Source organism: Bidens hawaiensis, unplaced genomic scaffold, assembly GCF_021521415.1.
Source record: "Bidens hawaiensis isolate Kalapana, Puna unplaced genomic scaffold, B.hawaiensis_p1.1 tig00016263_1, whole genome shotgun sequence".
Lineage (NCBI taxonomy): Eukaryota > Viridiplantae > Streptophyta > Magnoliopsida > Asterales > Asteraceae > Bidens > Bidens hawaiensis.
In genome coordinates this window covers 125,712-149,601 of record NW_027492483.1, presented here as the reverse complement: position 1 = coordinate 149,601, position 23,890 = coordinate 125,712, and the positions used below count along the sequence as shown (strand labels likewise).

General features: G+C 40.8%; 1 protein-coding gene across 1 annotated transcript in view; it reads left to right on the top strand.

Moving 5' to 3' along the window:
* Nucleotides 1–23,890, top strand: part of LOC143551088 (carotenoid 9,10(9',10')-cleavage dioxygenase 1-like) — a 41,002-nt gene that overhangs the window by 5,727 nt on the left and 11,385 nt on the right. The window contains exon 2 of the mRNA XM_077041602.1: nt 12,355–12,571. Coding sequence (XP_076897717.1) covers nt 12,355–12,571 — 217 coding nt within the window. The remainder of the gene's footprint in view (nt 1–12,354; nt 12,572–23,890) is intronic.

Genomic DNA, 23,890 nt, shown 5'->3' with positions numbered 1-23,890 from the left:
AACTACCTTCTTCCCAACGTCCCCCTTTCATATTCTCTGCACTATGTAGCCTCATCATTTCATGCCTTATTAATTAGGGTATCTTGACAGTCACCCGTACTTCTCGATCATCTCTACTTCCTCAGCATTCGCTTCATCTCTCATGATCCCAACAAGTTCTCTTATGGAGTTAATTATAACAGGCATACTACATGCGTTGACTTATTCTAGATGGCTTATCTCCATTTCTTACATGTTGCTTCCACTTGGATTTCCTAGTTTGGTTGTCTTTGATGCAGCGAACATTGTTGGCATTGTAGTGCGAAACAATTGAGCAAATCCTTAGTGTATATGACTACAAGCTCCAAGTGTGATCCTTTTCATTACTTCCTAAAGTCGGAATCCTACTGCTTTCGTATATTGCTTTGTCACACCTTCTTAAAAAAGGGTGTCTGGTTGGGACGTGTCTTACCACAATGTCCAGTAAGACCTCCTCGTGCCCATCCCTTTGTATCAGTCATCTATCTTATCTCTAAGGAAACACAAACGTTATCACTCTAGGAATTATTTAGCACATGATTAGTAAGGTAAGTAGTTAATGACAGTGGTCGAGTGTAATTAACTCTTTACATTACTCCTCGGGTCCTACATACTTCCTTTTATGATTTCACTTGTGCTAGTTAATACTATTCACGCAATCATGCAACATACATATAACCTACATTCTTATCTCTAGAAATTAAGCTAGCATACACACACATTCTTTCTTTAGCAATTAAGCTATCATTCATACATTCTTTAACTTTCATTTAACATGCATATAATATATTTCTAAATATTTACATGAAATTATCACGTACCTTACCGTTACAGAACTTGCTTGAGAGATACATGACTTTCTTGAACTGACATCTTCGTTATTTTCTTCTTAAGTCCTTTCTCTATTCGAGTCTAAGCATATATGATGCTTATTTCTCTCGAACTTATGCTCTGACAACAACTTGTAAGGCCCCGGTCCTGGTGACTATTTTGGCGTTGGATTTACTCACAAACACAGTTCTAAATATCATTGTGAATTAAAACTTTTGCGGAATACTTAAAACATCAAACATTGATTAATAAATATTAAAATCTTGTCTTTAAACTTTTAAATCATAAAACATCATAATTTTTCTTCATTAGATGCCAATCAGCTCAGTTCATGCCATGTGTCCCCCTCAAGCCAGCTCCTTCATCCTATTTACGTGTGTGCATAATAAAAGTCAGCTACGTTGAATGAGTTCTAGTAAATCAGACAACATATATTACATTCCATTACTTAACCTGCTTTTTTCATACATACATACATACATACACACATACTCGCATTCCTTCATACTTTCATACTTACATTATTTCATACTTTCTTGTTTTAGCTTATTTATACATACATAATCATCTCTACATTTTAAAGAACCTTTCGCCTTATAACCTTCGCATATATTATTAGGGTCTGCAAAATTTTAACCTTCGCAGAATTTAGAAGAGTCTGCAACTCTTTAACCTTCGCAGAATTTACAAGAGTCTGCAACCATTTAACCTTTGCAGATATTATTAGGGTCTACAACCATTTAACCTTTGCAGATATTATTAGGTTCTGCAACCCTTTTAACCTACGTAGATATTATTAGGGTTTGCAACCATTTAATATTCGCAGATATTATTAGGGTCTGCAACCCTTTAACCTTTGCATATATTATTAGGGTCTACAACCCTTTAACCTTCGCAAATATTATTATGGTCTGCAACCCTTTAAGCATACAACCATACAAACCATACAACCATACATATCTTGTTATACAACCGTACCTACCATACATACTTTTAATTATAATTATATATATATATATATCTATGTACATACTCTTAACTCTTTCTATATCATTAATAGACATTTATATAGCATACACTTTCCACTTAATGTAAGTGTATTAACTAAACACAAAGGAGTATGCATACAACCCCGAAAAACATAACAAAGAAAAGGGCCGAGAAACTCACCTGGATCCTGTTACGTTAAAAGCTAATAGTAATCCCCTTCTTTAGTTGTGAACTGCTAACTTTGAGGTTTATGTTCGAAATCACTCGAATAGACCAAAACCATATCAAAAAAAGTCGGAATTGAGTGATTCAAGCCGCCACATAACCGTCTTTTCCCGATCTACGAATCCATCATCTCTCCGTCGTTGGAAACCGCCACTACATTTGTCGGATAACCAAAACAATTTCCAGAAATCTTCACTTTTAGATGTTAAGGTTTTGTTGATAAAAACCGAACTTCCCGACCTCTGATCGTAGATTTGATCAGCGAAAGTTTCCCTTCATGTGCCATGAACGCTCAGTTAAAATATGAGTCCGATCCGACGGTTAGATCTCCGGAAATCATCGGATCTTCGCTGGTTGTTCTCTGAAAAATGGGAATTTTGGTAAAGGAGTGTGGATGCTAGAATGATTATAAATGAGATGGTGGCTACATTTATAGGAAGAAGATAGGGTTTCATGATTAAATTTTCATCTAATGACACTTAACACCCTCATCCTTTTGATAATTATATTTATCTTTTATATTTCATTTTAACCTCGATTCATTTATAATAATAATGAAATTTGGAATGTTACACTCCATTATCTTGATAGACTTTGGCAGAATTCATTCTGTCTATTTTCATCAGTTATTTCTTTGAAATTTCTAAGTTCGTATAACTGACTTTTTTTTTTTTGAAAAAGACATGTTATGTCTAGTTTAATTCATCCTTTTCTTTATATTCATCTCTATGTAGATAATGGACTATTTAGAACATATAGTATCTAGTATTCTAAAAAATTTCAGAATTTAATTGTCTCCTTTCTGATGAATATAAGCATTCTTGTGTAAAGACACGATCTGCATGCCAATATCTTTCTTTATATACATTAATGATTTAAATACCCTTTTACAGTTACAAAACTTCTCATTTGAAGACGAGTTTACAAACAGTTTGCAAGAGTTAACTAAACTATTAGTTATTTATAATGTCTTTGAATCTTGGATATTCTTTTTGACATACTCTTGTCTACTTTTATTCTTGATTTCCTTTCTTAGCACCGCTTCCACTTGCGTTATTGGTCGTGTTTGTCTTTTTCGGACATTGTATGCTAAAATATACCTTTTCTCCACAGTTGAAGCATACAACTGTTTTCCTTTTACAGTCATATTCAGGATGACCAATTTCTTGAAAAAGGTACATGTGACCAACAGATTGTTTTTGGGAATGTTGTTTGGTCTTAAACATTTCCCATGATGTCTCATGCCTCAGTTCTGGCAGATTGGTCTTGTAAATTTGAATGATCATTCTTCTTTGTATTTCAATTTCTTTTTTTTTTCTTTTCCTCGATTTCTTCTTTCTTTCCCTTGCCATTTTTTGTCTTTCTCTTGGATTTTGAAAAGACCAATCACGAGATAACCGACCGATTCTGTGGTTGAATTAGCCGTTTGAGGCATATAAGACCTCACCATGTCTCTATTCTCCTAAGGTAAACCCCAAATATAGCAGGTTACTTTTTTGGATTCGGATGTTACCAAATGTGGTACTAATCTACAATACTCTTGGAGCTTAGTATTGTAGTCCTTGAGATTTGTGTCATATACCTTGTGGTTCAACAACTTGGTTTGAATAAGATCAGTTTCATACATTGGCCAAACTTTTGTATTACAAGTTCTTTAAATGCTTCCCATTTCAGTTGATACAAGGTTTCTCTGTCTTTTGACATGATTAGAGTGTTCCGCCACTCTAAAGCTTCTCCTTTAATTTTTTGAGAAGAATACTGGATTTTCTTGGTTTCGGACATTTACTAATGATATCAACGGACTTGATCTCCTCAAGCCATCATATAGATGATATGGTACCTTTGTCGTCAAAGAATTCTTTTTGGTCCATAGGCTTTGAAGTTCTAGAAACCACAACCTTGGATTACTAATTGATTCTTGAAGTTTTGATTGAATTTGCTATTAGCATTGGAACTATGAACACTCTCACTACAATGAGAAGGATTTCGATATGGATGTGTTCTAACATAATTGTTTGAATGTCGAGATTTACTTTTATGTGACTCTCCTTTCATTGCGTTGATGAGAGGAGTCCTTGCGTTATGAATCATCTCTTGCATTTTGACCAGATACTGCTTAGGAAACTCCTGTGCTGGTTATAATATGTTCATGTTGCTTATTTGACGTGAAGCATCATCATTATTTGCTTGATTGTTTGGGTTCTACATTCTGAAAATAGAATTTATTTAGTAGGAAAAAAACTTTTATTTATATACTAATGATAGAGTGTTTGCAACAACTATGTGACACTGAAACAAACGATACAAATATTAAATATTTATTTGTCTATAAAACGTTTTAACGATTTTGTCATACATCGAAAGGATTTCATTATGACTTCTATTTTTCTTTTCTCTTACCTCAACTAACTCTTTCTTAAGGGCGTTTGTATCATGTAGAGAACAATCCATATATTTCGCCCATTGATTGAGGAAGGATGTTGGATAATCGTGTGGGATGACAGATCCATGTATTCCGTCATTATCGTATCATTTTCTGAATATCCTAATGATGATGGTAGATATAGTTCTTTAGAGGCTTCAATAATTTACCCTATTGTATGTTCTTGAAACGGCTAGTGCACACCTTGTGTACAAGCAAACCATGAGAATCTTTCTCTGATTCTCCTTATGGGTCTGTTTCTGCTTCTTTTGCTAGATTTTGACAAAACTCTGATTTATGAGTATACCAAAAGTTGGAATTAGTCATCTTTTGGGTTCTGCCCAGATACTGACATGGAATTTTTTCCTTAATCACATTGCTGATATTCTCTCACTTCTATATTTGCTAAAAGAATTCTCTGAGAGTTTGTGCTTTCTTACTCTTAACGTAAGTTATAAAGTTTAATATTTTGAGGAAGTTAACACATTTTTTTTATTTATGTTGTAGTTACAAGAGTGCACAAAGTTACTAAAGTTATACTATTGATCTTATTGTCTAATTTTTCAATCGAATGATTAATTTCTTGATCTTGTTATCCTTCTAGGTGTTTTTGCTTGTCTCCTTTTCGTTTTGCTTCTCTTCAGTATCCATTTCTTTCTTGAGCATTGCTTCTGCTAATTTGGTGATTTCATAATGAATTGAATTATCTTCAATGTCGTATCCTTCTGAGAAATTATAATCTGCATTCAAATGGTCACCTTTTATGTGAGAAATTTAAGGTTCTTGAATTGCCGCATTCTTGTCCCTAAGTATATTCTTCTGGATAGGTCATTATTTCTTTTACCTTTGACATCATTGGTTTCTCGGATCTACTTGATCCTATTCCATGCATATTCTGATCTAAACTCCTTGGAACTGGTGGAATCTTAGTATCTAATAAATCTGAATCTTCCTCCAATGTTGGTTGGTATAAATCTTCATAATTGGATACGGGAATTGGGAGTTCAGATGTTCCCATATATCCCTTTCCTTTACCGGGTGGAGGCTGAATTGATCCTTGACTAGAATGATGATCAGACATCTGCACGTAGTTGATTAGGGGTAGGAATATGTTCCTATCTTATCCATATTATTTAAGACTTATTTGTAATATTTAAACATTCAATGGTTAAATCCTAGATACTTCTCATTCATGTATCTAATTCGCATAAACCAATGGCTTTGATACCAAATTGTCACACCCTGACTTAAGGCCTAGAAGTGTAACCAACAGTTAGTACATGTTTTGTACATATATCAGAGTTGCTGGTTGTTTAACGTAAGAATTCGTTTATAATAAAATATATATTTATTCCCAAAACCTATCGGATAATAAATACTCGAGTGTTTAATTTACAATTCCTGTTTAACCTGACTAAAGTATTTTAATAATTAAAAGTTGAGTCATCTTCATATAGTAATCATCTAACTCCATGAGTGACTCTAATTCCAGTCATGTGCTATGTTTCTTCATCATGTTAGGAATTTTTCTTCAAGAAGAAACATCAATTTGACTCTAACCTTCGTGTCACACCCCAACCTACGATGGAAATGTCAAGATGCAACTGATTGCATAGAAGCTCACAAGACACTGTTAATATAAACATGACATTATATAATTATTTAAATTTAAATAATCCATGTATATCATAAATCTGAAACAAAACTTTATCCAAACAAACAAAAATAAACGTCACGATAACTTATTAAGTCGGTTGATATCCTAAGGGTCCATTAACTACTTGCATGTCTCAGTCACCTCATGTAGGTACCTGCAACATGTATGAAAATAAATATTTGATCAACAAAAGACTGGTGAGTAAAAACACAGTTTGATATATATAATACTAATATTTTAGTTCTCATGCGAAGGCGTAATCACAACAATTGAGTTGCACTAATAACAACTAAAAATCCGTTCATCATGGCACTAAGTCAAGGTACTAAAGCAACGTAACATCTTACTAATGAGGATGAGGATGAGGCTAACAACAATAAACAATTAATCACATTACATGTAACAAGTAATTGAGAAATACACGTAAATGCATATATTAGAATTGTAGTTGAGGATGTGACATAATAATAATGAGGTTTACATAATACATGTTATCCCAAAAACAGTTAAAAATAAAAAGGGGATGTTACTTACTCACCTTCGAAGGTTGACGAGTGAAAGAAAATAAGTAAATAGAAGAAGACCGGTAAACACAAAATTCAACTTCATAGTAGCCTTGGCCGCGCTGCACAAAGCCCCCCCCCCCCCCCTCTCGTGCTATCACGGGGAGAAGGGGGGTTCCCCAGTTTTTCCATTTCGTAACTTTTAGCCCTCGTAGTTTCCCGAATTGTGTTTTAGGCCAAAGTAAGTTTTTAAGGATAATTTAACGTGATTTATTACCAAAACAATACAAAACTAATTAAAACACATAAAATATTAATGAAAACTCGATTTCATTAATTATAGATATCCGAATACAGGCCAGGTCGGGTAAACAAATACAAATAAACAACCAAAATTGATGGATGTCACACTTCGTACTTGTAAAGCTTATGTAAACTTAGATTTGATCAAGGTTTGGGTTATACCCCCGACTAGGGTGTAAGCCAAATAATATAATAAAATAATAACTTAAGTAAAATCCCTACCATAAACGGGTATTTAGAGTTTAAACGCCTAATCTTGAACGAGCAGCACTTGACTCTATGTTGCGTACTAGCTTAAACCGTTGAAACTTCGGGGCACGGGACTCTTGGCACGCTTTATGTGGTGTGTATGTGTGGAATGTGTGTTTCTTGTGTGAAAAATGAATAAGCCATGCACCTCCTTTTATAGGCTGAATTCTCAACCTATCGCGTATCATGATGGCTTTTAATATCAGTCATTGCGTAGCATGATGACTCAACGTCTTCGCGAACTGCCACATGGACTGCCACACGTGCCACGTGATGTGACATGTGTTTCCGGTTACTTAATGGGGTCATCGCTTATCGCGATGGCCCAAAGAATTTGGCCGTTGCGTAGCACGTCACCAAAATAATCTCGAGTTTTGTGAAGCTCCATAGCGTATCTCGATGGACTTATGTCTTGCCCATCACGTAGCGCGATGGGTTCAAAATTTTAAATTTCCATTTTTGGTTCTTCTATTTCACATAAATACTAATGAGACTCTAAGCAGCTCACGATGATGCGAATGTGCAAAGTTTAAAGTGCAAAGTGCGCTATCAAAGTGTCGCATTATGCCTATCTCCCATACCCGTGCTCGTGCACTTCAGGTGCTTCGCACCCTTGCTAAGGTCACCAATGTCTTGTCATGCAAGAATATTATCTTGTGATCTCTTCTCCTTGTAAGGAGCTCACAAGTTTCTTCTTTTATTAATGTCGGATAAATCCAGTATTTTTATACCAACGTGAGATAACTCAACTTTCTTTTTTCTCTAATGTGGGACAACTTTAATTTCTTGTTTCACCAATGTCGGATAAACCCACTTCCTTATCTCACATTCTCCATCACATACTTTGAAAATATTTTGGGTCCCTCATCTTTCCTAAGTGGTCATATTTGGATCAAAATTTTTGGGGTATTACATACGGCACTTGGACGCCTGCTAAGATAAGCCTTTTATGTCAGGATCGACTAAGAATAGCACAAATAACAATATTTAAGATCTACTGAAAGTGCACAAGGAATCTACACTAATAATCGTGTGTGAGCAAGATAAACAAATATTAATTGAAGATATGAGGTTACCAAAAGCAATTTCTCCTTAATTGATAATGCAATAAATGCTCAAATAGGTTTATGATAATACAAAAGGAATATCAGGGGATTAAGGCTGTTAGGGCTGTCAAGAGTCTATTCCAGTGGTGTCGCTTATGTCCGATCACCTATTATAGTAGCATGTCAATCCTTATAGAGACCCTAAAAATACATAAAGACATCAAAATATAACAAGTATAAGTTTTTTGAGCACAAGTTTCTTCTCCAAGCACATCTATCACACCCCGACAAACGCCGGAACATGCTGGGGTGTAACATATGATTGCTCATAAGCTCGAGACCCTAGTTATAAATCAACAATAATTATTAATTTATTTCATAATAATCAAGTACACATTATTCAAAAGAAAATCAAAACTATACAAACATCCAAAACTAAAACTAAACAATTGTCTCACTTATTATCAAATAACATAAAGCTAAATACTACGCCTTCAAGCTTCCAGTCATCCAATAAATATACTTGTAGCATGCGTAAAAATAATATATTTTGTCAGCATAATATTGAGTGAGCAAAAAAAACAATCCTCATGCGGATGCGGTGATTACAACATTAATGAAATATATAAAAAATAAAATCCATTTGATTTAACCTAAGTCTAACTATTAAGACAAGTCGTATGATCATACTATGACGACGAGGATGAGGTCATACCAAACAATAGTTTAACAAATAGTCATATAACAATAAATCATTAACGAGCAATTAATCACAATCACATGATTTTAAATTATGATTGAGGACTCAATAATATAAACATGAGGTTGTGTATGCAATGTTACCCTTAAAATAAATAGGTAAAAAGGGGTGTGTAAAAGTCACATTAAAGTAGGCGAATAATAAAAAACGATAACTTTAAACTTTAAAATTTAAACTAGCTAACACGACCATATCAACCAACAACCCTAAACAATGAAAATAAACTAACTCACATGAGAAATATTATTTATACCTAAATACGATAAAATATGTTGAGAGTTTTAGTTAAGTTAGAGTTTTAAACTCGTTTTAGAAAAATATATTTTACTCTGTAATTCCTCACTTTTAAAGTTTGGTGTTAAACTAATTGATTTTAACTCCTAAAATCTAAGTTTAAGAGTTCTTATTAATAATTTTTACCTAACAAATTGGTTCGGTCTAAAATAATCGATTCTAACTAATTAACATGATATAAACGAGTTTAATGAGTGTTCGGTTTGAGTGTTCGGGTCTTACATGACCATGAAATATTATTATAAACTATAAAAACAATAAAAGTCAAATTATTTAAGCGAGTTTGGTTCATAAATTTGTTAAAACCCCAATTTTGACTTAAGATAAACCCTAAAAGTAATTGATTTCCATTGGACACTGAAACACCTCAAGAAAATGGAATTGAGAGAGGGTTTTCTGTCCATGAATGATATATAATAGAAAACTAACAATTTACCCGTGAATTAAGTTGAGAAGAAGAAGAGGCTCGAGATTGACTTTTAAAAGTCAAAATAGCCCAGAACACTAAATTAGGTGATTAGATGAAGAAGGAGTAATGAGCAATGATTAAAGGCAACGGAGTTTGAATTAAATAAGCCTCCATGATCTTGGAGAAGAAGAAATTTGTCATAACTATATTATTATGACAATACCAAAAATACGAAAAGCTAACAAAAATAAGTAAATATTGTTCTATACTTCAAGATTTCATGGAGTATGCTTAGGAATGATGCATGAATTCAGATCTTTATTTTCTCTTTTGTACTATCGGCCCCTTGACTTTGGTTTAATGCAATAATAACATAAAATAAACGATTATGAGGATTATTAAATGAGTACATGACAATATAATAATATAAAATAAATAAAAACTAACAAATACTAATAAATGTGCGTTTTATTAATAATCAATTATCCGAATTACTAACCCGGGTTGGGTAAATAAACACAAATACAAAATTCATAATTTGACGAATGCCACACATCTGCCTCAGCAATAAGCTCTTCACGGTCTTCGAGTACATCCTGGTCTTCTTGAGCATCTTCCACACTTGGATTATATCATCTCGAGTATATATCTCCTCACAAGAACATCTTTTCTTCATGAGTATATCTGACTTGGCTAAAAATCCAATCTAGAGCATTTGGGCTAAGTGCTCGTGAATACTTCACGAGCACATACACTTAGTTGCATTCTCATAACTTCAATTCGTGCTTGTTGACCTACAAGTACTCGTGACTTAGAAGGTACTTGTGGCTAACTTGAAGTACTTAGAGTAAGACTTAGAGAAATTCGTCAAGTTTACTCATGTGCTCGAATCCATTCGCAGCCAATTCTTCAAATGTCCACAAGTTCTCGACAAAAGATAAATGCTCGTGACTTATTCTTAACCAAATACTAGGACTTAAACAAGTTCTTGTATAGTGCTCGTGACCAACACTTTGGTTTTTTCGGGATGTTGTAGGTGCTCGTGTAGTGAAAAAGTGCTTGAGGTTCATATTTAGGCTTTTTCAGTGAGGTTGAGAATATTTCAATCATTTTCTAGACCCAACATTTTAAGCACCAAAGGAAGCTAATCAAGAGACTTCGAGAACTAAAGATTGTATGAACAAAAGTACTTATATACTTTAAAAGAGATTACAAGATTTTGAGGTGTAAGGATAAAAGACCAAAACCTTCATTTATACTAATTTACAAAGATATTAGATATAGATTTCTATAGATATTTACATGGAATTATCTAGGTTAGTCTAAGAGTAATATACCGATAACTCTAGATTAATCCTAGATAATATCATGGATATTTATGACTGATATCTTGAATATTGTTTGTCATTAATATCATGCAATATTTATGGCTTCTTCCACGTTTCTTCTAGAGTCTTGAATCTTGAGTTCTTGACTATTGATTTTCATTAATATCGTGCAATGGCTTCTTCCATGTTTCTTCTAGAGTCTTGAATCTTCGAGATTTAGCTAAAAATATCCGGAATAGCGACTCGAGAAATAAGTGATATGAGGCAAGATCACTACTAGAGAACCATAAGAATGAAGAACAAGGGAACGCATGTCAACTATTTACTGTTTAATGATAATCCTCTAACTAAATGAATTTTAAAAGTTAATCGTTCTAAAAACCAGGAATTTCCCAACGTGTATTGCATGATAACCCCCCCCCCCCCACCCCACCCCACACACACACAAGCTCGAACATCAAAAAAGAGAATACAAAAACATATCATGATAACTATCACTCTGACATAGAACCCCAAATAATGTTAACAAATCAGAAGAAACCCCATATAAAAAGTTATTAAAAATTTTGAATTGTAGAGTGGCTTTAATAAATTTCAAGGACAACAATGTAAATTTGATTAAAATTTAGAGGTAACATTTAAATATTTTTATTCTGAAAAAGCAAAAAAAATAAAAAAGACTTGAATATTCGCCTCCTCCAAAACTCCAAGACGTGTTCCACGAGTTGTGGCCCAACAACCTTACCACCATAACTACTTGTTTTCTTGATTCAATATTTCTTTACGTCTGCTTATATAGTAAATCATTCGCGAGGAAAATAAATGTAGTGGATGTAATGTCAACCACCTCCTTCCATCAACCACAAACAAAAGCGGTAGCTTTCAATTCTTCTTTTATATATTGGATTTAAATTATATATATATATATATATATATATATGTAAACCTACTTGTAAGTAATAACGATTAGGGTACTAGAAAGTAAATTTTGAGAAGAAAACGTATGGATGCTTCTAAAGGATGCTTCTAAAGTACCATACCACCCTTCCATACTATTTTTAATGAATGTAAACCTCACCTCAAGCTTATCAAATCAATTATTATTTTCTGTTAACAATATTTACATACATATTAGTCCTTCCAATGTTTTGTTTACTCAATATTCACCACTTAAAATATTAAATTAAAGACTATTAAGTTGTCATTATTAATTTATTTTTATTAATATTAATATTGTAAGTATTATATTTTAAATTTTAAATTTTAAATTGTTTCAATATTACTATTAGTCACAAACACTCATTCACTAACTATAACAGGATGGTTACCACTGAAGCGGGAATTGGCGGTAGAGTGGTGGCGGTTAACCCTAAGCCGAGTAAAGGATTCACGTCCAAAGCAATTGATTGTCTCGAGAAGCTTGTGGTGAAGCTAATGCATGATTCATCACAGCCGCATCATTGGCTCTTCGGTAACTTTGCTCCAGTTGATGAAACGCCCCCGTGCGCGGATCTAGCTGTTATCGGTGAACTAACGGTTAGTTATATTGTTGATTTATGTTTACACATAGCTTGAATTGGTGTTGAGCTAGTTATTGTGATGTTTTAGCCTTGGCGTAAACTGCTATTGAGTTAGTTACTTAGTTAGTATGTGTTAGGTTTATGTTATTACGATGAATTGTTGTTGAATTAGTTAATGATGCTGAATTGTTATGGAATTGTATGGTTGATGTTATAGACCTAGTGTAATTGCTATTGAGTTAATGTATGATGTTGAATCATGTTTGAGTTTTGGTAATTTAGTATACATCTCGTGTATGTGTTTAGGTTATGAAGAGGTATGTACCCGCCTCAACATCGAGCGGGGCGGGTCAAACCACAAGATATATACAAGACATTAGAAATCAAAGATATTATCAAGGCACAAAGCCAAAACTTATGCGCACAGCGCATATCGCATATGCTCAAGCATCACATGCTTGCACATATCACATATGCTCAAGCATCACATATGCTCACGCATCACATATGCTCATGCATCACATATGCTCGCGCGTATCACATGCTCACGCATCATATATGCTTATGCATATCACATCGTGCGTGGCGCATCCGCGCGCGGCGCATATCACATGCTCGCGCATCATACATGCCCACCCATATCACAGTTGCGCGTGGGGCATCCGCGCGTGACGCGTATTACATGCTTGTGCGTATCACATCTGCGCATGAAATATCTGCGCGTGAGAATAAAGAGAAGACCTCGCGCATCCTCAGGATGGGCGCATATCACACATGCACATAATCAACCTCGTCCTTATCCAAATCAGGATTAGGGCAACCTTGATTGTGCACGTCAGACAACCTTCCAGAAGGCATCTTTTTAAGGAATAAGGATATGCTGATGTTGACAGCTGCTAAATGAAAGGTGGACAGCTCAGCATGACTCATGGGTTACCACGTGATTATAACCAATGAAAAAGCACCAGGTGTCTCCAAGGACACGTGGCGCAAATCGATTGGAGGAGGCCAACAAAACCCTAATTTGGTCTCAGCTCAATCAGGGGAAACCCTAGCACTATAAATACAGCATCAACTCCACAAGGAAAGATATACAAAAACACAGTCACACAATCATACAGAGTAACATACAGTATTCAGCTATTAAGCAATACTCTCCAGATTCCCTTACTCTCACATTATTATCTTCTCCTACATATACTTATTCTCACGCCGGAGGGTTACCCCAAAGAGGACCCCTCTGTCCCTTTCTGAGGGGTAAGTTAACGGCGCTGTTCATTTTGTAGGTGGAAGAACCCAGATCCAGAAAAACCATCGGTGAAGAATCGTAACCACACCCGAGGAAAGTAGATCTGCTACCAGTGAGTAGATCCACGTTTCTTCATTGGCGCCATCCACTGTTACAAACGGCAATCAGATCTCATCAGATCTACTTTTAAAAAAATCAATCACCATGGTTTCTGGCGTTCGTAACGCTGATCAAGCTCTGGAGGATATTGAACGTGAGGGTGTCAATGAGGGACAGCAGTTTCTGAGGGTGCCGCGTGATTCTACGCGCACCACCAGTAACCGTCCCTTCATCACAACCCCTCACGGCCAGACTGAAACTCCTCCAGACGATCTCACGTTACAAAATCTTGCCGGCGCGAAACTGAAAGGACCAATGGGTCCAGAAGAAGAAACAAATGATCCGAATGAATGGCTCATAAACGAGCAGCGGCGTCTAATGGAAAAGTACAATGAAATGGTCAAACAGAAAAAGCTAGCCGACCAAACACAAAGGCAAGCGTTTGATAAGCAGACTACAAAAAGGCCGCGCGCGCCGGAAGACGGACATTCTGTTCACACTGCACACACTGAGTTCAGTGATGAAGAAGTGCATAGCATGAGGAAGACGCGAGATACTCATGCAGGAGGCTCACAACTCCGCGCGCCTGTGAACATGGCGCCTGGAGCCAGAGCAGATCTGGATCTGCACATGCCGTACAGCCCGCCAGTGAGGGGGCAAGTGGACGTAACCAAGCCGTACAGGCCGGCCATCTTAGTGAAGCACTCAAAATTTACTGAGCGCATCGCTAAGGACCCCATCCAGCACAAGACCAAGATGCCAAGTGGTCTGGGCAAATATGATGGCACAACAGATCCAGATGACTTTTTGCAAGGTTTCTATAACACGGGAAACCTAGAGAGCTGGACGATGCCAACATGGTGTCACATGTTTGCCCGCTGCCTTACGGGCGCGGCGCGTGTCTGGTTCGAGAGCTTGCCGACTGGGCAAATTGATGGGTTCGAGGAACTATTGGAAAAGTTCCAAGCCCACTTCGTACAGCAGCGCAGACACACGCGCGATCCTGATGACATCATGCATTGCGTGCGCAGGAATGATGAAACGATTGAGGACTACATCACTCGTTTCAATCAGGAGTCTCTGGCAATCGGGGGTATAACTGAGCAACTCCTGCGCGTGGCTTTTATACAAGGCGCGCGCAGTGATCAACTCCGCCGAGCTCTCGTAAGCAGAGATGGTATGCCCACCACTTGGGCAAAACTAATGGAAGCATCGTTAGTCTTCGCGAGAAATGAAAAACAGATTGCCCAAGATAGGGCAAGAGAAAGAGCGCATCAGGCTGAATCACCGCGCAGCAAAGAGAAGAGGGCCAAACAGAACTCTGTATGGTCCAGGTTGCAACCAACAAGTTTTTCTTCCGCAGAAAAGCAAACGCAACCAAGCTCACCCCAGCCCCAAAAAGATGTTCGTAATCGCGGGGAGGGTGACAAGAGGGAGGGCGGCAGAGATCCTAGCAGACCTCTGCCAAGAATATGGACTCCCCTCACTAAAACACCTTCACAGGTGTTAAGTACTGAGAATGTCCAATTCAAGCCCCCCAAGCAACTACACTACAAGGGACCGCAAAACAGTGGCAAATATTGTGAATTTCACAGGTCCCCGGGCCACAACACCGACGCATGCCATCATTTAAAGGATGCGATCGAGAAGGATGTAAAATCAGGCAGGCTGGCTCACTTGGTGAAAAACCCAAGAATAGAAGATGAGCAACCGGAAGGAGCCTCTGCCAGCAAGAAATACAAAAGAATCTGTGTGGCTGAGGGGGGACGACAAGGGCAGACGTCAAAAAAGAGAAGCGCGCAAATCCACGGAGATTGGCGCGAGCAGCAAGTTATCTTCCCAACAATCAGGGGAGGCCCTTCAATCAGCAGCCCTCTCGTCATCACCACACACATTGCTCATTACGAAGTGTCAAAGGTCCTGGTGGACACTGGAAGCGAATCTGACATTATGTATGAGCAATGTTTCAGAAAGTTAGACCCGGCAGACCAAGCGCGGCTCGAGATGGTGAACGCACCAATCTGTGGTGTTTCAAATGAAATCATCCATCCCCTAGGTCAAATTCAGTTTGAATTAACTATGGGGGATGATGAGCACAAGCGAGCCGAAGTTGTCAACTTCTTGGTCTTGCCCACCACGTCATGCCACAATATGATCCTGGGTAGGGGAACGATTGCCCAATTTAATGCTATACCGTCGCCAGCGCACGGCGCATTGGGGTTCCCTACACCAACAGGCGTAACATTTGTTTACCGCGATCATTTGTGCGCAGTGACAAGTACGCCGCGGGAAGGGAGAATGAAACTTCCAATGGCGGACAATGCGCCAGAGAAGTGGATTTTAAACCCAAAATTCCCAGAGCAAACGGTCACAATTGGCGCTACCATTTCAGACGAAACGAGATTGAGAATGAAAAGGTTGCTCACAAAATACACGTCGGTCTTCGCGTGGCAACACTCCGATATGACTAGGGTCCCGCGAGACTTGGCGCGACATTCTCTTAACACGTTCAAGTCGGTGGAGCCAATTGCTCAGAAAAAGAGAATCATGGGGGATGAAAAGGCGAAGGCCATGAATGAGCAAGTTGAGGACCTGTTGCGCGCAAACATCATCCGCCCGATCCGATACCAGACGTGGGTAACCAATCCTGTGATGGTAAAGAAAAGCAACGGGTCATGGAGGATGTGTATTGACTTCAAGGACCTCAACAAAGCATGTCCGAAAGACTGTTACCCCCTCCCAAACATCGACGCAAAGGTGGACTCCGTGGCGCCATTCAAGCTCAAATGTTTCCTGGATGCCTACAAAGGCTATCACCAGATTCAAATGGCACCACAAGACGAAGACAAGACTGCCTTCAGAACCGACAAGGGTGTTTTTTGTTACACAAAAATGCCCTTTGGTTTAAAGAATGCGGGCGCCACTTATCAGAGACTTATGGATTCGGTTTTCAGTGAACAAATCGGAAGAAATCTAGAAGTCTACGTTGATGATTTGGTGATCAAGAGCAGGGAGGAGAGACAAATGCTCAAAGACATCGAGGAAACTCTTCAGCGCTTAACGGAAGTCAACATGAAGCTCAACCCGAGCAAATGTACTTTCGGCGCGGAAGAGGGGAAATTTCTTGGTGTAATGGTCACTAAGGATGGTTTCAAGGTGAACCCTGAAAAGGTGGAAGCCATCCTTGATATGCCTTCACCATCCACCATGAAAGAGGTTCAGAAGCTGAATGGTAGATTGGTGTCAATCAACAGGTTCCTAGCGAACCACGCCAGCAAATCTACTCCATTCGTTAACACTTTGAGGAACTGCTTGAAGAAGAGCCAATTCAAGTGGACGCCCGAGGCTGAGCAAGCTTTCAGTGAGATAAAAGAATGTCTCATAAAGCTGCCCGCGCTCACAGCTCCACTTCCTGGCGAAACCCTTACATTGTACTTGTCAGCTGGAGACCGCGCCATCGGCGCAGTATTATTGGTGGATCGCAAGGGGATCCAAACGCCAATATACTATGTGAGTCGGGTGCTGACAGACCCAGAGACGCGCTATTCCATCATGGAAAAGTTAGTTTTGTCACTAACACACGCGTCGCGCAAGCTTCATAGATACTTCAATGGTCATCCTATTGAAGTTCTGACAGGTTACAACATCCAGCAAGTCTTGCGACGCCCCGCGCTCTCCGGAAGGCTGACAAAGTGGGCGCTGGAATTAGGTGAACACACGATCACCTATAAGCCCCGTCCAGCAATAAAGGGTCAAGTTTTAGCGGATTTCATCACGGAAATCCCAGAGGGAAAGATTGAAGAAGCTCAGCGCGAGGTAGACCCTCCGCGAGCAAATGATGAAGAAGATGTTTGGAGGCTATTCACTGATGGAGCCTCCAACAGCGAAGGGTCCGGCGCAGGCCTCAAACTGGTGGACCCTGATAATCATGAATATACTTATGCTATTAGGTTGGACTTCAAGAGTACCAACAATGAGGCTGAGTATGAAGCCCTGCTGGCTGGTCTGCGCATTGCGCGCAAGTTTGGAGTTAAAAGGCTAGAGGCCCATGTTGATTCTTACTTGGTAGCTGCACAGGTCAATGGCCTTTATGATGCCAAGGAGAACACCATGCCTCTATATCTAGAGCAGGCAAAAAAGCTCGTTGAGCAGTTTGACTTCTTCAAAATCATACACATCTCGCGCAGCGAAAACAAGTCCGCTGACGCGTTGAGTAAGATGGCATCAACTAATTTTGATCACTTTGGCAAATATGTCAGGGTGGAAGTGATGAGCAACCCGTCAGTGCAAACGCAATCTGTCCTTGTAATTCATACAACCCCTTCATCCTGGATAACTCCAATAATGGAATTCCTGAAGGAGGGGAAGTTACTGGACGATCGCGCACAGGCGAGAAAGATAAGACACAAGGCGCAGAACTATGAACTACTTGATGGTACATTATATCGACGCTCTTATCTTAGACCGCTCATGAAATGCCTGGATGCTGAAGAAGCAAGCTATGTGATTAGGGAGATTCACGAAGGAATCTGCGGAATACACGCTGGCCCGCGCATGGTGGTTGCCAAGGCAATGAGCTCAGGCTACTATTGGCCAGGCATGTACTTGGATGCGCTAAAAGAAATCCAAAAATGCAAGGCATGTCAGAGCTACGCGCCAAACACCATGCGGCCAAAGAACAACTTGATTCCAGTGACCTCCGCATGGCCTTTCCACAAATGGGCCATTGATATTGTGGGGCCCCTGCCGCAAGCGCAAGGGCGAGTGAAATTTTTGGTAGTGGCGGTAGACTATTTCACAAAATGGGTTGAGGCCAAGCCACTAGCAAAAATCACAGCTGAGGCGATGAAGCAATTTATCTGGAGCCACATCATTTGCCGTTTTGGCCTTCCTATGGAAATTGTGAGCGACAATGGCAAACAATTCACTGACAGGAAGATATCCAGCTGGCTCAAAGAATTGCACATCAACCAAATCTTCACTTCGGTCTACCACCCTCAGGGGAATGGCCAAGTGGAGCGCGCGAATCAAAGTTTGTTAAATGGGCTGAAGAAAAGGTTGGAGGGAGAATCCCATTCTTGGGTCGAAGAGTTACCTAATGTCCTGTGGGCGCACAGGACATTAAGCAAAACTAGCAATGGCGAATCCCCGTTCAGCCTAACCTATGGGACAGAGGCTATGATCCCAGCAGAAATTGGATGCCCATCCCATAGGGTACTCATGATGAGCAAGACTGATAACGAGCGCGAAAGAAGATTGGACCTCAACTTGCTTGAAGGGCGCAGAGAAGCGGCTATTATCAATGAAGCCAAATACAAGAAACAGCTGGAAAAATATTATAATCAGCGCGTTAAAGAATGCCACTTCAAGAAAAATGATTTTGTCCTTCGAAACAATGAAGCTAGCCGCGCAATACCCCCAGGAAAAATGTCCCCCAATTGGGAAGGACCTTATCAAATCTCAGAAGAATTGGGGAAAGGCGCGTACACTTTAAAAGATTTGAATGGAAAAAAGATACCGCGCGCATGGAATGCAGCACAGCTTAGAAAATGCTTCATGTAAAAATTCAAATATGTAATCAAGGCTTTTAAGCCATCATGAATGATGATTCGCGCTATCTTTCAATATTTGTTCTATTACCTTTGCATACATGTTTCACACTTCCTTTATTAATTTGGAGCAATATGACAACACTATATTGACTTCAAAACAAAATAAAAAGAAGTAAAACATACATGCGCGAGCCTTAGCTCAAACGCGTTAACGAGTCTTAACTCTAAAACGTCAGGGCCTTAGCCCAAACCTACGAGCCTTAGCTCAAACACGTTAACGAGTCTTAACTCTAAAAACGTCAGGGCCTTAGCCCAAAACAAAGAGCCTTAGCTCAAAACACTCACAAACATCCATCTTACATCCCGCGCAGCCTGATCATAAAAATCCCTAAACACAACTAAGGCAAAGTACATGCCAAATCGTAGTTGTTGAGGTCTCAGGTCGAGGTCGCGCGCTAAATCATAGTGGATATCTGAGTAACACATGCTGACATGTAATGGCTAAAACTCATAATTCCATATAAAAAACGCGCGACAACGACGCGCAAAAAAGGAATAGTGAAAAGTCATCGCGCATGTCAGCATAAACAAGATACTGCGAAACCACTTACAAAATAGGACTATGGTTAAGTGAATAATTTCCTTACAACCTTGTTCTTATTTTAACGTGCAAGCATATCTTATATCTATACAAGCAAACATGAAGAGATGAATGGGAATGCGCAAGATGTGAAAAAGGGAAAACAAATTTCATTCCATAGCATTGAAATTTACAAGTGTGATGAGTTACAAATTACAAGTATAACAAAAAAAAAAAAAAAAAAAAAAAAATTAGAAAGATGAAGGGCTTCTCAAGTCTCCACGTCGACGTCAGCCACTTCATCACCCTCATCATCTCCCGCAGCATCTGGCGCGGCCCGCTCCTCATCTTCAAACTGACCATAGTCAAGTTCTTCCTCCTCAATCGAGTCTTCTATCACGACGGTGTCAGGAGCAGATTCTTTCGCCGCGCCAGAGCCGCTGGCAGGGGCAACATCCCCCGCGCCACCATCATCGCCACCAGCCCCCTCGCATTCATCGAGCAACTTCTTTAGCGCGCCGAGGTCGGGCTGGTCAGCAAGCGCAGCTATCTGCAAATCATTAGAAAAGTATTGAGTACAAAACACTTCGAAAATTAATCAAGAAAAACTCATTAAGGTCAAAGTACCTGCACAAGGATGGGGATGGGAGTATTCATATACTTCTCCCCCACCGCGGCCATGTCCGCGCAGGCCGCGTCGCTCTTGTAAGGGTACTCGGATGGGTTCTTCTTCAACATGCCATATTCATAGCCATCCGTAAACCCTTCAGCTCGACCCACCAAGCGCGCGGCAGCATTGCAGTCCATCACAAGGGCCTGAAACTCGCCAGAATATTTCATCGCCAAAGCGCAACGAGTCATGCCCTGTGACACCAGCCATTGGCGATCCTGCGCGAGGCCAGCAACAGACGTCTCGAGGGCAGGAACCTGGGAGTTTAATAACTCAACAGTTTCCTTTGTCTTTTTTAGCTCCTCTTTATCAGACGCTGCTGCCGCCAAAATTTTTTCTTTCTCCGCCTGCGCAGCATCAAGTGCTTCCTGGCTAGACGCTGCCGTCGCCAAGGCCTCATCTCTATCGGCTTGCGCGGCCGCCAACTCCTTCTTCAGGCGCGCAACCTCACTCTCCAGTGATGATTTCTCAGTGATACTCTGGACGATAGCTTGGTCACGCGCCTCCGCCTCCAGTTCCAAGTCACGCACTCTCCGCGCGTACTTGGCAACTTCGGTCTCCGCCACCTGCTGCTTCTCCCGCGCAGCTTGGAGCTCATGCCCGCGCTTAATAAAGGCGGTGTTGGCACTTGCTCGGTTTTCGCTGAGCTCCGCCTGGAGTTTCTCAGCTCGTGCGCGAGCATCAGAAAGGTTCCAGGCAGCCACCTTAGCCTCTTGCTGGGCTTCCACAAGAGCATCGCGTACTTTAATATAATCACGATGAAGCTCTTGGGAGGCAGCAAAGAAAGCCGACCCAGCGAAAATGTGATCGTTGAGCAAGTCAGCGCGGGTGCGCCCCTCCTGATACCTCCTTTCAGTAGGAGGCACGGCATGAGCCCAGAAGTCCTCGCATACACCCATGGATTGGAAGGAACTGTCTTCGTTAATATTCCATCTCGGGCGGTAAACGTGGTCACCTTCCTGCAAAACACAAGAAATGTTCTAAGTCATAAAAACATACTTATATGGAAGTACGCGCAGCGGAGCAACAAATTAAAACATACCTGCGGGGATGAAGCAGAAAAGTCAGCGCCAGCCTCACCAGAAGTCTGTGCTGCGAAGTCTTGTGGCATCGCAGGGCTGGCACGGACTCCGAAGGAGTCTTCAGCTTGAGCTCCCTCATCCTCCTCATCTTCTTCAATCGGCCTCTTCTCCTGCGACCTGGAGGGCTCCAAACCAGTCTCGCGGAGAGGGCTCCGCGTAGGAGGAGGCGAGGGAGGTCTCGACGCCGCCAGTTCGGCGCGCAATACGGCTTCCTGCTCCTTTGTAATCCCAATAAGGGGAGACTCAGCACTAGCAGGAGCAGGAGCAGAACCAGCGGCGCCGGCAACGGCGCCAGGAGTGTCACCAGCAGCTTGTACGCCAGCTACAACTCCTATGAACAAATCAACAACAAAAAATGGTTTATGACTTGATCAAAACAAAAAATTCAGAAGACAAATGCGCAAACATACCTTGGCGCAATTCTGTTCGCGCGGCGAACATCGCCATAAAGTTCATTCTACCCTTTTCTGAGGGTAGAACAGGGGACTTCGAAGCAGCCCCCGGCGCAGCCTCAGCACCTTGTTGCGCCTGCGGCTGATCTGCTACCGTCGCCGGTCCTGCAAACATTCAAATGCGAAAAGATTTAATAATAATTCAATCAGAATCGCCCTCATTGAACCATTATGGGTAAGCAAAGTATACCTTTCGCAGGCGCGGCACTGCTTCTCTCTTCAGCCGCGCGAAGGGAGGAGGTCGCGCCACCATACCTCAAGTGGACAGGAGGTCTGCCCACTTTCACAGGCAGGGAAGCTAAAGAAACCTTGGTGGTAAACACCTGGGTTTCCTCAGGTCCCTTCGTTTGAGCATGGGGATGAGCGACAGGGGTGTCATCTTTCTTCTGTTTCTTACTGCCCCCTGCGCCAGATTTCCCCTTAGCTTTGCGCTTTAGTAGGGGCGCCTCCTCTTCCTCCTCCTCCTCTTCCGCGAGCTCCAGCTCGTAGTTTTCGAGCGCATCTGCAAATACAAGCAACAAAACTGTTAATAAACTTTGGTATTCTAAAGGAATAAGCATAAGTGCGAAGGCTTACCAGGCGCGTCGCTATCAAAGTCAAATTCCAGATCCACAGGGATGAACATGTCATCGAAGCGATCTGGGAAGCCCACCTCCCCAGCGCCCAGCGGGACGGAGCCACCCTCCACTTGATCGTCGTATGCGGCGTGGAAAAACTCCTTGGTTACTGCGCAAAAACAAGACAAATAATATCAGCAAAGGCAAATTCTATTAGCGCGGAAATAAAGCAATGCGATAACTTACGCAAGCCCTCCACTTGGATGACAGGCTCCGCCACGCTGTCGGCCCACAGCTTACTCATGCCGACCCCCACCAGCGCCTCCTCGCGAATTTTCTTGGCGGGGGATGGTTCGGCGGTCAGTTTCTTAACCCAGGCGCCGGTTGGGTTCTTAATAACATCCGCATCCGCGGGCGCAGAATCGATCGCGCGCATCGTCATGCGGATGGGGATTACACCAGCCCTGATGTAGAAGAACCTCTCAGACCAGTCATGAAGGCTCTTGAATGACACGGTGCTGCACTTAACCTTCTGACTGCGAGGAATAAAGGAGATCCAAGAATCTTGGATCTTGGGCTTGTAAAAAAATTGAAAGCGCCGAGGGGTGGGCTCCTCGCGCTGTGATTTGCACATGAACTCGAAATGAGTCATGCGCACAAGTCCAAACGGATGGACTTGGGATATATGAATCCCGAAAAACCGTAACACCGCGCCTACAAACCTTGTCATCGGAAGACGAAGGTTGCAGTGGGTGAAAAAATGGGTGTACAGTGAAATATAGCCGGGAGGCGGGTCCGCCGCCGTTTGCCCGGCCACAGGCAACATGCAGCCAAACACAGGGAGAAAACCCTGTGACGAGATGAGGCTGTCGAGATCGGCCTGCCTCAATTTGCAGGGGATTTCATTCCACCTTTTCGTGGCCTTGGTCCTCCCTACTTCCTCCGATGTGGTCTCAACAACCCTCTTCCCCTTGCCCTTTTGCTTCAATGTCGACATCACCACAGATTTCACACGGCGTCTTCGAGAGGCAATAGAGGTGATTGAGGGGTTAGAGGAGTCTGAGCTATCAGACATACAATAACAACAGCAGCAG